Source organism: Gorilla gorilla, chromosome 11, assembly GCF_029281585.2.
Source record: "Gorilla gorilla gorilla isolate KB3781 chromosome 11, NHGRI_mGorGor1-v2.1_pri, whole genome shotgun sequence".
NCBI lineage: Eukaryota > Metazoa > Chordata > Mammalia > Primates > Hominidae > Gorilla > Gorilla gorilla.
In genome coordinates this window covers 102,779,994-102,793,195 of record NC_073235.2, presented here as the reverse complement: position 1 = coordinate 102,793,195, position 13,202 = coordinate 102,779,994, and the positions used below count along the sequence as shown (strand labels likewise).

Genomic DNA, 13,202 nt, shown 5'->3' with positions numbered 1-13,202 from the left:
ATGCTCATCATCACTGGCCATCAGAGAAATGCAAATCAAAACCATAATGAGATACCATCTCACACTAGTTAGAATGGCGATCATTAAAAAGTCAGGAAACAACAGGTGCTGGAGAGGATGTGGAGAAATAGGAACACTTTTACACTGTTGGTGGGACTGTAAACTAGTTCAACCATTGTGGAAGTCAGTGTGGCGATTCCTCAGGGATCTAGAACTAGAAATACCATTTGACCCAGCCATCCCATTACTGGGTATATACCCAAAGGATTATAAATCATGCTACTATAAAGACACATGCACATGTATGTTTATTGCGGCACTATTCACAATAGCAAAGACTTGGAACCAACCCAAATGTCCAACAATGATAGACTGGATTAAGAAAACGTGGCACATATACACCATGGAATACTATGCAGCCATAAAAAATGATGAGTTCATGTCCTTTGTAGGGACATGGATGAAGCTGGAATCCATCATTCTCAGCAAACTATCGCAAGAACAAAAAACCAAACACTGCATGTTCTCACTCATAGGTGGGAATTGAACAATGAGAACACTTGGACACAGGAAGGGGAACATCACACACCGGGGCCCCTCATGGGGTGGGGGGAGCGGGGAGGGATAGCATTAGGAGATATACCTAATGTTAAATGACGAGTTAATGGGTACAGCACACCAACATGGCACATGTATACATATGTAACAAACCTGTATGTTGTGCACATGTACCCTAAAACTTAAAGTAAAATAAAAAATAAAATAAAATAAAAAATAAAAAAAATTTTTAAAAACCCTTGTACCCCAAACTCCCAACTTGATCATTACATATTCTACACATGTAACAAACACTCATATGTAACCCATAAATATGTAAAATATCATGTCTCAATAAAATAAAGACAATAATAAAAACCTAAAAAAAAGACTGCTATGTAATCTTGTGTCTTTTCTTTCTCTCTCTCTCTTTTTCTTTTGAGACAGGGTCTTGTCCTGTCACCCAGGCTGGAGTGCAGTAGTGTGATCTTGGCTCACTGCAGTCTTTCCTTCCTGGGCTCAACTTATCTTCCCACCTCAGCCTCCCAAATAGCTGGGACTACAGGCACACACCACCACACCCAGCTAAGGTTTTTTTTTTTGTATTTGTAGAAAAGAGATTCACCATGTTGCCCAGGCTGGTCTTGAACTCCTGGGCTCAAACAACCCCCCAGCCTTGGCCTCCCAAAGGGCTGGTATTACAGGCATGAGCTAACAAACCCAGGCCATATCTGTCTTTCAACATCATGTCTGTGGGATATATCCATGTTATTGTGTATAGCTCTAGTTCATTTTTTTACTGCTGTATATTATTCTAGCATATGATTACACCACAATTTATTAATCTATTCTCCTACTGATAGAGAATATTTTACACATCTCTGGATGCATATATATTTCTCTAGAATACATAGATACATACATACATACACACACACACACACACGCACAGGCAGTTAACTTAGTTTTGTTTTTTTTTTTTTTTCAAAAAAAAAAAACTAATGAATTCTAGTAATTCATTCTTTGGGCAATGAATTAAGAAATCGTAATTAACTAACTCTTATGAAGCTATGAAGAAAGTTCATTAAATTATTAGATTTATTCTCTCAGTAGACTTTCACTCCTACACATTCACTAAATCTAAGCCATGACAATAAATGCATTTTACTGTATTAAAAAATAGTTTGGGCCAGGCATGGTGGCTCACACCTGTAATCCCACCACTGTGGGAGACCAAGGTGGGAGGATTGCTTAAGCCCAGCAGTTTGAGACCAGCCTGGGCAACAAAGTGAGACCCCCTATCTCTATAAAAAATTAAAAAATTAGCCAGTTGTGGTGGCATGCACCTGTGGTCCCAGCTACACCAGAGGCTTAGGCAAGAGAACTGTGTTAGCCCAGGAGGTTGAACTTTTAGTGAGCTGTGTTGGCGCCACTGCACTCCAACCCAGGTGACAGAGTGAGACCCTGTCTCTCTAAAAAAAAAAAAGCTTGAAAATTTCCAGTAAACTTACTAAAGGTGATTCTTCCAAATCTCTCTCTCTTTCCTCTCTGTCTCTCCCTCTCCCTCTCTCTCTCTCACACACACACACACACGTTTTACATATTGTAATAAAATTTTTCCTCTTAATGAGGGCTAATATTGTGCATACCAAGAGAACAAAATGTTAATTCAAATTTTAAAGCAATTTTGCACCAAAAGGGTTCCAAGTTCAATACTGATCAAGCCTGGAAAGCCAAAAAATGTTATTTCTGTAGCCAAACTAAGGAGTACAAGCACAAATAACAGAGACTGATTCCAAATTCAGAGTCTCCAGTGTTTTCATTACCATCATAAATGTTCTCCAAGTGGACTGTAGAAATGGGACATACTTAGATGACAATACTGTGGTACGAGCAAAATCTGCCTCTGGTCGACCACCGTCTTACCAATAACAACAAAATAACTAACATTTTTTATTGTGCCAGGACTTTCCACATATCAGCCTACCTATACTTTCCATATATGGGCTTGTTTAATCATCATCAAAACAACCCAATGAGGTGAATACTCTCATTTGTCCCATTTTACAAGAAGAAATTGAGGCACAGAGAGGGGGACTAACTTGACCAAGGTCCCACTGCTGTTAAGTAGCTGAGGTGCGACTCAAAATCATTCCTCCTGGAGCCTCGGTCTATATTCCCTACACTACCTTGCAGAATGTTAGTTTTGTTGTTATTGTTGGCACTGTTATTGTTATTTTGATAACAACAAGAATAGTTCCTTGAGATCAGAGCAAAATGTGTGAATCCTAGGGGGAAAAACATCTATGTACATTTATTTTGATCCATGAGAAATTTGTGAAAATGATTGTAACCAAGCAACTCTCTAATTCTGGGAGAACAAATTAAGAAATGAATTAAGGGATTCAGTGGATACCCAAATTAGTCATTAGAACTTGAAGATCTGGAATTCTGGTCTAAATCCAGCTTTGGCACTTGCATCCAAAATAAACATGACCAGATAAGCATCACAGCTCACAATTAAAATGGATTTATATGGCTTATGTGTCCACATGGGACAGGCCTCTTCATAATTGAATTCGGACACCTCTTCAGTTATTGTGGGCTTCATTTACCATCTTCCTAGTCTTTCATAACTGCTGGCAATAGGATTATGCTGAGGGGGAAATCATTTTCAATCAGTGATGTCTGCAGTACAAGCATAAAAAGATAAAAGTAAAGCCTCTGAGCTGTAATTAGAAAATTCCTAAAGTGTGCTCATGTGGCATATGGTTTTGACTACTACCAACTGGCAAGACCAGTTACAGAAGGGATGTCTAATGTCACCGTTCTGGGATAAGCAGCCAGTACAAGTAGCGTTCCAACACATGATTAGAGTAATCTTTTGCAGGGTAAAACATTCCTGCTTTCCACCTCTAATATGATTAGTGACAGGCAGCTGGAGGCATCTCATTCTCCTGACAAAAATATGATCAGAATTGTTTTCAATTGGTACATCTTTCCATCAAGCTGTTGCCTTCCAGCAGAATAATCAGAGTTTCTGATTATTTGGTATACGTTTCAAGGAAACAGGAATTGATTGTGCCCTTGCTTGTCTGATGGGTAGAAGGCTGCCAGGATTTACATAGTAACTCTTCAGCTGCCTAACCAAAGGAAAACTAAGCAGTGTGTGCGCCTGTGCATGCAGACATGTGTATGGAGACAGAAAGACAGAAAATCAACAGTTGTTTCTATATTAATTCTCTTTGAACAACTGAAAGTGCTTTCATTGTGATTCAAATATGAGGAAGTAAAATATTCGATTCTATTCATGGAAAACAACCAACCCCCACCAATATTTATGGCTCTTTTCAAAAAGTTACAATCATCTTACCACTAAAGTTTTGCATTTATGGAAAAAGAATCAAGTTTATATTAAATATTAATGGAAATATCCAGGAGGCAATAAGACTTCATTAATTTGGACTACCTCAATTTGGAATTTATGATTATTTAACAGGGTCTGGACCAAGGATGATCTTTCCACAAGGAATATACGGCTTGTTAAGTAAATTAATTTAAATAAGACCATTGGAGGGAAAAATTTTAAAAATGATAATAATAAAAATACTTTCAGGGAAAATATGGACCTAAAACAACATGCTTTCTGTTCAGCAAATACTTTTGATATCCCTATTCAAATACCAATACTGATTAACAATAACAGTCACTGTTTTATTGAATATCAATTTTGTGTAAGTTTGCCTTGCATACATGAGCTTGAAAACATCTCGACAATTCTGCAAGATGGGTATAATTATCCCCATCTTAAAGAAGAGGAAACCAAGGCTCAGAAAAGTAAGTGACAGCGAAGACTGCACGATTATTAGGCAGCAGAGGCAGGATGCAGAGCCAGGCTGTCAGGCTCAGGAGTCTGCGTCCTACTCCCACTCAATGCTGACTGAGCACTGTCAATTCCAAGTCAGACTTCTGCAATCATGGGAGCACGTTCTTCAATAAGAAGGACAATGAGAGCAAAAGTGGCTATCACTGTGAGGAGGGAAAGCCAGGCAGTCTGGCTCCAGAGCCCACCACTCTTAGCCATAATTCTTTTCTAAATCACAAGAATGTCTTTAAAAGACCTATTTTTTTTTTTTTGGTACTTCAAAGTATTTCGTATGCATGAAACTACTCTAAAGATCCACAGACGTGGCAAGGCAGGTGGGGAAGGGGGATGTGGGTGGGGTGGCACTGACTTACATCCACCAGACCCCACTGTCCTATCAGGAATAACTTCAGTCAACACACTCTAAAAGAGAACTCTGGTGTTGAGCCCTGAGAGGCACCAGAGGCGGCCAAAGGCTGTGACAAGGCTCCCAGGAGTCAGCTGCAGGTGTAGGGACAGCTGGCCATGGCAGCAGGAGGAGGTCACAGAGAGGGAAGGACCATCTCTACTCACCTGGGAATCCACAGCAATGTTCCTGAAAGCAGCCTGGGTTCTGAAGAGCTCTAGGAAAAATGGAAATTTGGGAAGTCAGGCAGGTCTCAAATTAGTAGCCACACCACCCATTTCCCATCACACTCAAAACCCAAGCACAGGATCTGGAGTCAAGAAGACAGGGAATTCGTCCTCACCCATGACTTAACAGCTATGTGACTCCGGGTAGGTGGAGTAACCTCTCTGTGCCTCAGTTTATTCAACTGTAAGATGGGGATAATAACAGTACCTTCCTCACAAAGTTGTTGACTGGATGATATACAACATATGTAATGCATTTAGCACACTGCCTAACATATAATAGTGAAATACACCAACAATAGCTAACATTTATTGCCTGCTTAGGAAGTGTCTAGCATTGTTCTAGGGCTTCACATGGCTAACTCTTCAATACTCTGAGGTAGGCCCTGGTATTACTGGCACTTTACAGGTGTTAGAAAATGAGGCACCAGAGAGGTCAAATCACCTGTCTCATGAAAATGTAGCTGGCAATCAAGTTCCAGAGCCTGGACTATTCACCAAAATATCTTGTCCAATTTAATGTTAGCTATTGTTCTTCTTGTTATAATCCTCTCCTCTCCAAAAGATATCCTATAAAGTACACACAATCCCAAAGAACTCACCATTCAACCAGTAACCACTTAGGTGGAAAGATGGGTGCCAAGGTCGTAAGTCAACCAATCACTCACTCACTCGGTCACCCATCACTTCACATATTTCTTAATAATGCCTATGTCTCTAATGCTCTGCTGAGTACTGTGTGGGGATTCAAATGCTCTGCTAACTGGTCCTACGAGACTCAGAAGATTGACCTCCACAAAATGACTGGAGAACAACCGCGAGGGAGGCACTGGAAAGAAGGGGACGGGGCCTCAGGACACGAGATGCTGTTCCTGGCTCTGGCACCAACTCTCTGGGTGACCTTCTCCAAGCCAGCTGACCTCTCTGGGCTTCATCTTTAAATAAGAGGATTGACCTAAAGACTTTAAGCCCTGAGATTCTACTTCACAACTGTGACTTTCTTTTGGACTAACTTTTTCTCCCTACCAGTCCAGTTTTGAAAAAATATATTATAACCCTTCATTTAGCCAACAAACATTGACTGAACACAATGTTAGGCACCATGAATAATGCCAAAGATATAACACAGGACACAGCCTACACTTTGTAATGACCTCCATAAGCATGGTGAATTCTCATCCTATGAAATCTTGGCAACCAGAAGACAAGGGAAGAATGCAGCCCTGAGGACAACTGTACACACTTGGTCTGTCCCAATCTGCACCAGTCTAACACCCAGGATCCATGTGCCCCAAGTGTCCAGCAGACTGGGAAGGGGTAGGGTGTCATGCTAAGCAGATGGGGAGGGTAAGAATGTCTGTGAAAAATAAGGCAGAAACAAGAAAACCAATGGGATGCTTAGGTGGAAGTTAGATTTGTTTTCTAAAAGTTAGTAGTGTTGTATGCAACAAACCGAAGGGACAAGAACTCAGCTGGTACTTAATTGACTTTCTTTAATAAAGTATACCAATGGCTATTTTGATAGAAATCTTTTGTTTGTGTGTGTGTGTGTGTGTGTGTGCCCGCGCACACCTGCTTCTACAGGAAACATTTACTTCTACACAAATGCAACTGACTTTATATAAAGATCAGTTCATCTCACCTAGATACATTTGCTTTCACAAAAACTCCTTGGAGGGTAATAATTTAGTGAGTGTAATACTTCCATTAAAAAGGAATTGATCTTAAAATATGCTTCTCACACTTTTGACAAAAACAATTTTCTAATTTTCTTTATGCCCCACAAAAGGCAAACGTTGTTGTGTTGACAAAGCAATAAATAACATGAGTTGTCAAATGAGATATTAAACATTTATGGATTAAATTTTTAATAAAGACTTTTAGACATTCCCCAAAATATCCATCAATCTTTGACATGGAAAGAAGCAGCACTTTGGTAAATTCCATCTGCCACTACAATAGAAGTCAGCACAAGGTATTTACAACTCAAGAGAGGGCAACAATAGCTTTTTTTTTTTGAGACGGAGTCTCGCTCTGTCACCCAGGCTGGAGTGCAGTGGCATGATCTTGGCTCACTGCAACCTCCGCCTCCCAGGTTCAAGTGATTCTTCTGCCTTGGCCTCTCAAGTAGCTGGGATTACAGGTGCATGCCACCACACTGGGCTAATTTTGGTATTTTTAATAGAGATGGGGTTTCACCATGTTGGCCAGGGTGGTCTCAAACTCCTGACCTCAAGAGATCTGCCCTCTTCGGCCTCCCAAAGTGGTGGGATTACAGGTGTAAGCCACCACGCCTGGCTCAATGATGGCATTTTTAATAGGATGGTTAAATATTTGCAGCATAGGATTTCAGAAGGTACAGGATAGCCAAACAGGGCCGGACATGGTGACTCACACCTGTAATCCTAGCATTTTGGGAGGCCGAGGCGGGTGGATCACCTGAGGTCAGGAGTTCATGACCAGCCTGGCCAACATGGCGAAACCCCATCTCTACTAAAAAAAAAAAAAAAAATTAGCCGGGCATGGTGGCACACGCCTGTAATCCCAGCTACTTGGGAGGCTGAGGCAGGAGAATCACTTGAACCGGGAAGGCAGAGGCTGCAGGTTGCAGTAAGCCGAGATTGTACCACTGCACTCTAGCCTGGGTGACAGAGCAAGACTCCGTCTCGGAAAAAAAAAGAATGCTCAAACATATCATGCATTATTCTGATGATAGGTTTTCAGGTAGCAGATATACTGTCTTTACTATGTTTCTACCAAAGTAACCTGTGCGTGGGAGTCTATAGAAAAGTTGGTTCCTAAACTGGCTCTGAAAGGGATTCCACAATTATTTTACGCAATGGCAACATTGTTGGAATACATGCATAAACCTCAAAGAGGACAACTTTCCTCAAAGAGGACAACTTTGAGGAAAAATGCTCACTTGGATAAATAGCTTTCTTAAGCCTAGAAAGAAAAACGATTGAAATTTCAGCAGTGATAATCCCTAGGGTGAAGGATTATGGGTAATTTTTCTTCTTTTTAATAATTTTCTCTGCTTTCTAAATTTTCTATAGTGAGTATGTACTACTTTAACAATCTGAATTTTTGTTTTCAATCTCAGAATATATTATGGAAAACAGCCTTAAAAAAGTGAAAAGGAGTTGGGCATGGTGGCAAGCCCTTGTAGCTCCAGCTACCTGGGAGGCTGAGGCAAGAAGATAGCTTTAGCCCAGAGTTCAAGGCTATTATGTGCTATGATTGCATCTGTGAAGAGCCCAAGACCTCATCTCTAAAAAAGTGAAAAGGCTCTGGAATCAGACAAACTTGGGTTCAAACCTCAGACTATACCCTTTCTACCTTGGTGCCCTTTGATAAGTTACTTAGCAGCTGAAGTCTCATGTTTATCTGGAAAATATAAACAATAGCATGTGCCTTGAGCATCATTTTGCCTGTGAGAGGTGAAATATTTTAAGTGCTTAGCACAGAGTAGGAGCCCAATAAATGGTAAGTACTCACCTAGTCAAAGAACACACGGAAGATAAGTGAGGCTTTTCTGATAACACATAGTAAATAAATGTGTTGGTGTTTATAAACTGATGCATCAGACTGTTTGTTTATAGAAATACTGAGTTTGTAATAGGTGGCTTCCAGAAATTGTCAAACAGTTAAAACTTCAGAGAAAGAGTAAGTAGAAATGGGCTTCTACTCCACTCTCCTTCCCATTACAATTATTTGATTATTAGATTCCTACAGTCTGGCCAGGGCGGTGGCTCACACCTGAAATCCCAGCACTTTGGGAGGCTAAGGCAGGCAGATCACTTGGGGCCAGGAATTCAAGACCAGCCTGGCCAACATGATGAAACCCCATCTCTACTAAAAATACAAAAATTAGCCAGGCGTGGTGGTGTGCACCTGTAGTCCCAACTACTCGGGAGGCTGAGGCAGCAGAATTACTTGAACCTGGGAGGCAGAGGTTGCAGTGAGCCAAGATGGCACCACTGCACTCCAGCCTAGGTAACAGAGTGAGACTCTGTCTAAAAAAATAAATAAATAAAAAAGATTCCTACAGTCCAAGAATCTTGGATTCAGCTGTACCTGCCACTTTGCTCACGTGTACCTGCTCAAAAATCCTTTGAATGGGACGGAATTTGGGAGAAGGATTAAAGCAGCTCTATTTGAGGATAGAGAAAGAAACCACAGCTATCACAATAAAAATATTTTCCATGTTGTCATTCCTTATGATTAAAGAAAGCAAAATAAATTATGGAATTGTTTAAATGAGGGGTAAGGTACAAGATTATAGATTCTCTGGCTTTTCTTTTTTTATGATAGCTATGTTGATGTTTTCATCCTTTTCCTCTCAAAGTAGTTCAATCAGGCTTATGATAAAATATATATTCTCAACAAAATATGGCTGTTGGGGAGTTGTTGCCCTTGGATATATGTTGCTGTACCTTGACTACAGCAAGAAATATTGATTTAACTGGCTTTAATATCAAGTCGGGTATTTGTTGACACATGGAAATGAAAAATATCAAAACCATGAAAAGCTTAATATACAGGTCAAATCCCATTTCAGCTCACTCCAAGGGACTCTCCAAAGTCTTCTGCTATATTGAAATTGTGCTCTACTGATACTTGCCTAAGTTGCTGGATAACAGAGATTTTCATTATAATGGAATTTGCCACACAAACGGATATTAGTATAGATTTTTATGAAGTACAATTTATTGTATAGAAAGTACAACAGAAAAAAATTCACTGCATCTTCAGTTCTCCCTTCTCTCAACTCTGGAGACACATCTTGCTTCTTACCTAAGGCATGCACATTCTTTCCTTTCAAGACCTGATTTCCCTTTGTTCCTCTCACAGTGCCTGGTGCAGAGGAGACACTCAGGAAATAGCTGATGAGCTCAATGAAAGCTTTGGTACCAAAGCAAAGAAGGGAAATTCAGAATAGTTCCCTGTGTCGAAGGAGAAATAAAATTTAGAAATTGATTCCAAATGAGAATAGCAAGCGGGTTGACCCTCACCACCTGGCATGCTCAGAGAGTCCTGGGACCAGTGGGCCTTGGGTGGGCTCCCTACTGCAAAGCAGTCACAGAGGTTTGTCTAAAATGTCCAGCACTTAGCTCACACACTTACATCCCTCAGGAACTCCACAGAGACATTTCAATCATTAATTGCCTGAAACACCCTCAAGGTTCTACAGTATAATCCAAGCAAGGGTGGTCAATGAGCAAATCCTGTTGTCCTAACGGACTAAGATAAAGGGCGATCCACAGTGACTGCATGGGAGGCCATAAAAGCCAAGGAGGTCAGAACATAGCAGCCCAGGATAAGGGAGTCAGTGCAGCCCCAGGGTTGGGATTTACTCTCTTGCAGTCAGACCCAGAAGCAGTTTCTGAGCCCTTCAGTACATCACCAGAACTGGGGGGAAGAACCAAGAGAGACCTCCAAAAACCTCTGCACGGACGCTACCCAGTGTCAAAGTTCCCAAATTCCCGTTCCCTTTCCTGTCCCCTCCAGCACTTGCATTACTTTAATAATAAAAGAGTTGACTATAATTTTCTGTAATGCAATCTTCTGAAATCTTTTTTCTACCTTATAGTCTTTTTCTCTGAGCCTTTCTTATTGAAGGGTAGAATACACATCAAATACCAGTTTTGTTTCTATCTTAGAACAACATAATAGATCTAAATGCCTATTTCTATAAAGGTCTTTACTGTGATCAAAGGAACCACCTATTGAAGTCAAAAGGCCCCCTTCCCTCATTAGAGGAATATGCCCTGGGTGTGAGCATCCAAACTCTTAGAGACTCTAAGCTAGGCACCAGGGGTTTCCAGGGCAGTAAAAGGGCCTGTCCCATTATTACTGGATAAAGTCTAAGCAAAGAGTTAGAAGGGTCTGGTGAGGTTAGCCCCAGGAGTTATATATTCCTACATATATCTTACAAATATTCCCATACGTCATTTGAAAATATTTTAAATGGTATATTGGCTCATGAGAATATTTAAAATATTCTCATTAAATATTTTAAATGGTATAATGGCTCAAGCCATTATTAATCACCTAGAAACAAATCATAAGCAAACTTTTGGGTGAACCAATGGTTTGCTCAATACATCTGACCCTCCAAATGATCTCTGACTATATAGTAGTCATTATCTCCATTTGAGAGCTGAGGACTCTCAGGGATAGGAAAGCTGTTTGCCCAGGGGTAGACAGCTACCACACAATGGAGCCATGCTGTAAATCCAACCTGCAGATCCCATAGCTAATTCTCTGTTCACAGTTCTAACTATTCACTAGTTGCATAGTAAGTTCAAATTTAACTTGCTAGTACCAACATGCCAAGTTGGTGGTCATGTTCTGTCGAGATTTGAAGCCTTTTTGGCCTTGGGTCCATGAGTGATACTGTTTCTCCCTTGCAAAAACTAAAATGACTGAAGGGAAACCAGAATAATCCTAAGACAAAAATGAGCAAGCTCAAAGGCTATAAAAATTCGAGATCTCAAAAACCAAAGATAGCTTTCTTGACTAGACAACAGTTGGTTATAAACTCTGCAACAAAGTACCTCTCAGATATGAAATATTACTCCTAGAGTTGGGTTTTTTCCCCCATTTTTACTAAGAATTGAAACCCACAAAATGACAAATCAGGATTACCCTATCAAAAGACAACTTCAATTGCTCCTTTGTTCTAAGAAACTGTGTGTTAGGTACTGACTGGCAATACCTGTACCTTGATCTTCACATTAATTATGCATTTTTCCTACAAAATTGGCTGCCACAGTACACACTGTAAGTCAGATTTGAGAGCTGCCAAGAGAAATGTTCCGAATGGCTGACTTTTTAAAGACAACTTGTCAGTTCACCAAATAATTCTTTGGGGGCTTATCCTAGTACACTTTGTCTCTCGTATACCTATACTTATACCTATAGCAATTATTACAGCTCTTTCCTGATGTATCAGCTTACAGCAAAGGCTAAAGAGGTATTTTTTTACATTCAACCCCTGATATACAAGTAATGAAACATACAATTCCTTTGACAGCATCAATTTACTTTGGCTGTTGTTATTGCTTAATTCCTAAACTGACTTATGTGAAATACCCTGATTCCTGGGGAGATAAGTGATTCTGGCTTAGTCCGTACAACTAAAACAAAGAAGAGTTTTATATTATCAACTCAATGAATATTTTCTTCCTTGAGGTTTCCTTTCATCAAATAATCATATCAATGCTTCATTTCCTTTAGTTAACACCTTATTTTTATGAGGCTTGATTCCAAAACATATAATACACACACGCAAGAGGTACTATATTGAGTAAGTCAAGCATTCCAGCCAAGTATCCTATCTTTCATGTGGCACCAAGTAACATTTTGTAGAAGGCACAATGCTAACTATTCATTCTGCAAGCCTCAAAAAGATAGGCATGAACTACATGCCAGAATGGAAAAAGCATAAGCTTTGAAATTTGACGCTGGCTTCAAACACCATCTCTACCACCACTATCTCTCTGTGACCTTGAGCGAATGACTTATCTCCCCTCAGAGCTCTGTCATCTGGAAAATGGGCGTAACAGACTTACCTCAAAGGGGATGTGAAAGTTAAAGAGAATTTTGTTGTAAAGAACATAGCATATAACCTGGAACATTAATAGACACTAAAGAACTGTAAGTTTTTTTCTGCCTCTCCATAAAATGCGATTAGTAATTCACTTTGAATTTGTTGTCTATTCACAAATCATAATGTAATGGATATCAGCTGTGGTGTTCTTTGTGATCACAATAAATTAAAAATTGTTTATCCATAGAATAACATTAAAGCACATTCATATACTGAAATTTATGCAGTCATTCTAAATATTTTTCAAATAATATTTTATGACAAGGAAATTTTTACCCTAGAATTTAAGTGAAGAAAGCAGAAAAGAAAACCTGCATAATAAAAATAGTTCACATTTGCTGAGCATATGCGATGGTCCAAGAACCATGCTATGTACTTTATCTGCATTATCTTATTAATTTTTACAATAAACTTACTAGGTATATAGTATTATTATCCCCATTTTATAGAAGTAGAAATTAAGGTTTAGAGAGTTTAAGGAAATCATAGTCACTACGTAAGTTGTATAGCCAGAGCTGAAATCTCCAAGTGCCTGATTCCAAAGCTCTTTAC

At 39.7% G+C, this 13,202-nt stretch overlaps 1 protein-coding gene across 25 annotated transcripts in view; it reads right to left on the bottom strand.

Moving 5' to 3' along the window:
- SPATS2L (spermatogenesis associated serine rich 2 like) overlaps positions 1 to 13,202 on the bottom strand; it is a 172,908-nt gene that overhangs the window by 144,514 nt on the left and 15,192 nt on the right. For all 25 annotated transcript variants that reach the window (XM_055379355.2, XM_055379354.2, XM_063695079.1 and 22 more), the window contains one exon: positions 4,976 to 5,025. Coding sequence is in view for 10 of the 25 variants with exons in the window: in XM_019021795.3 (XP_018877340.1) it covers positions 4,976 to 5,025 (50 nt within the window). In the remaining 15 variants the exon portion in view is untranslated. The remainder of the gene's footprint in view (positions 1 to 4,975; positions 5,026 to 13,202) is intronic.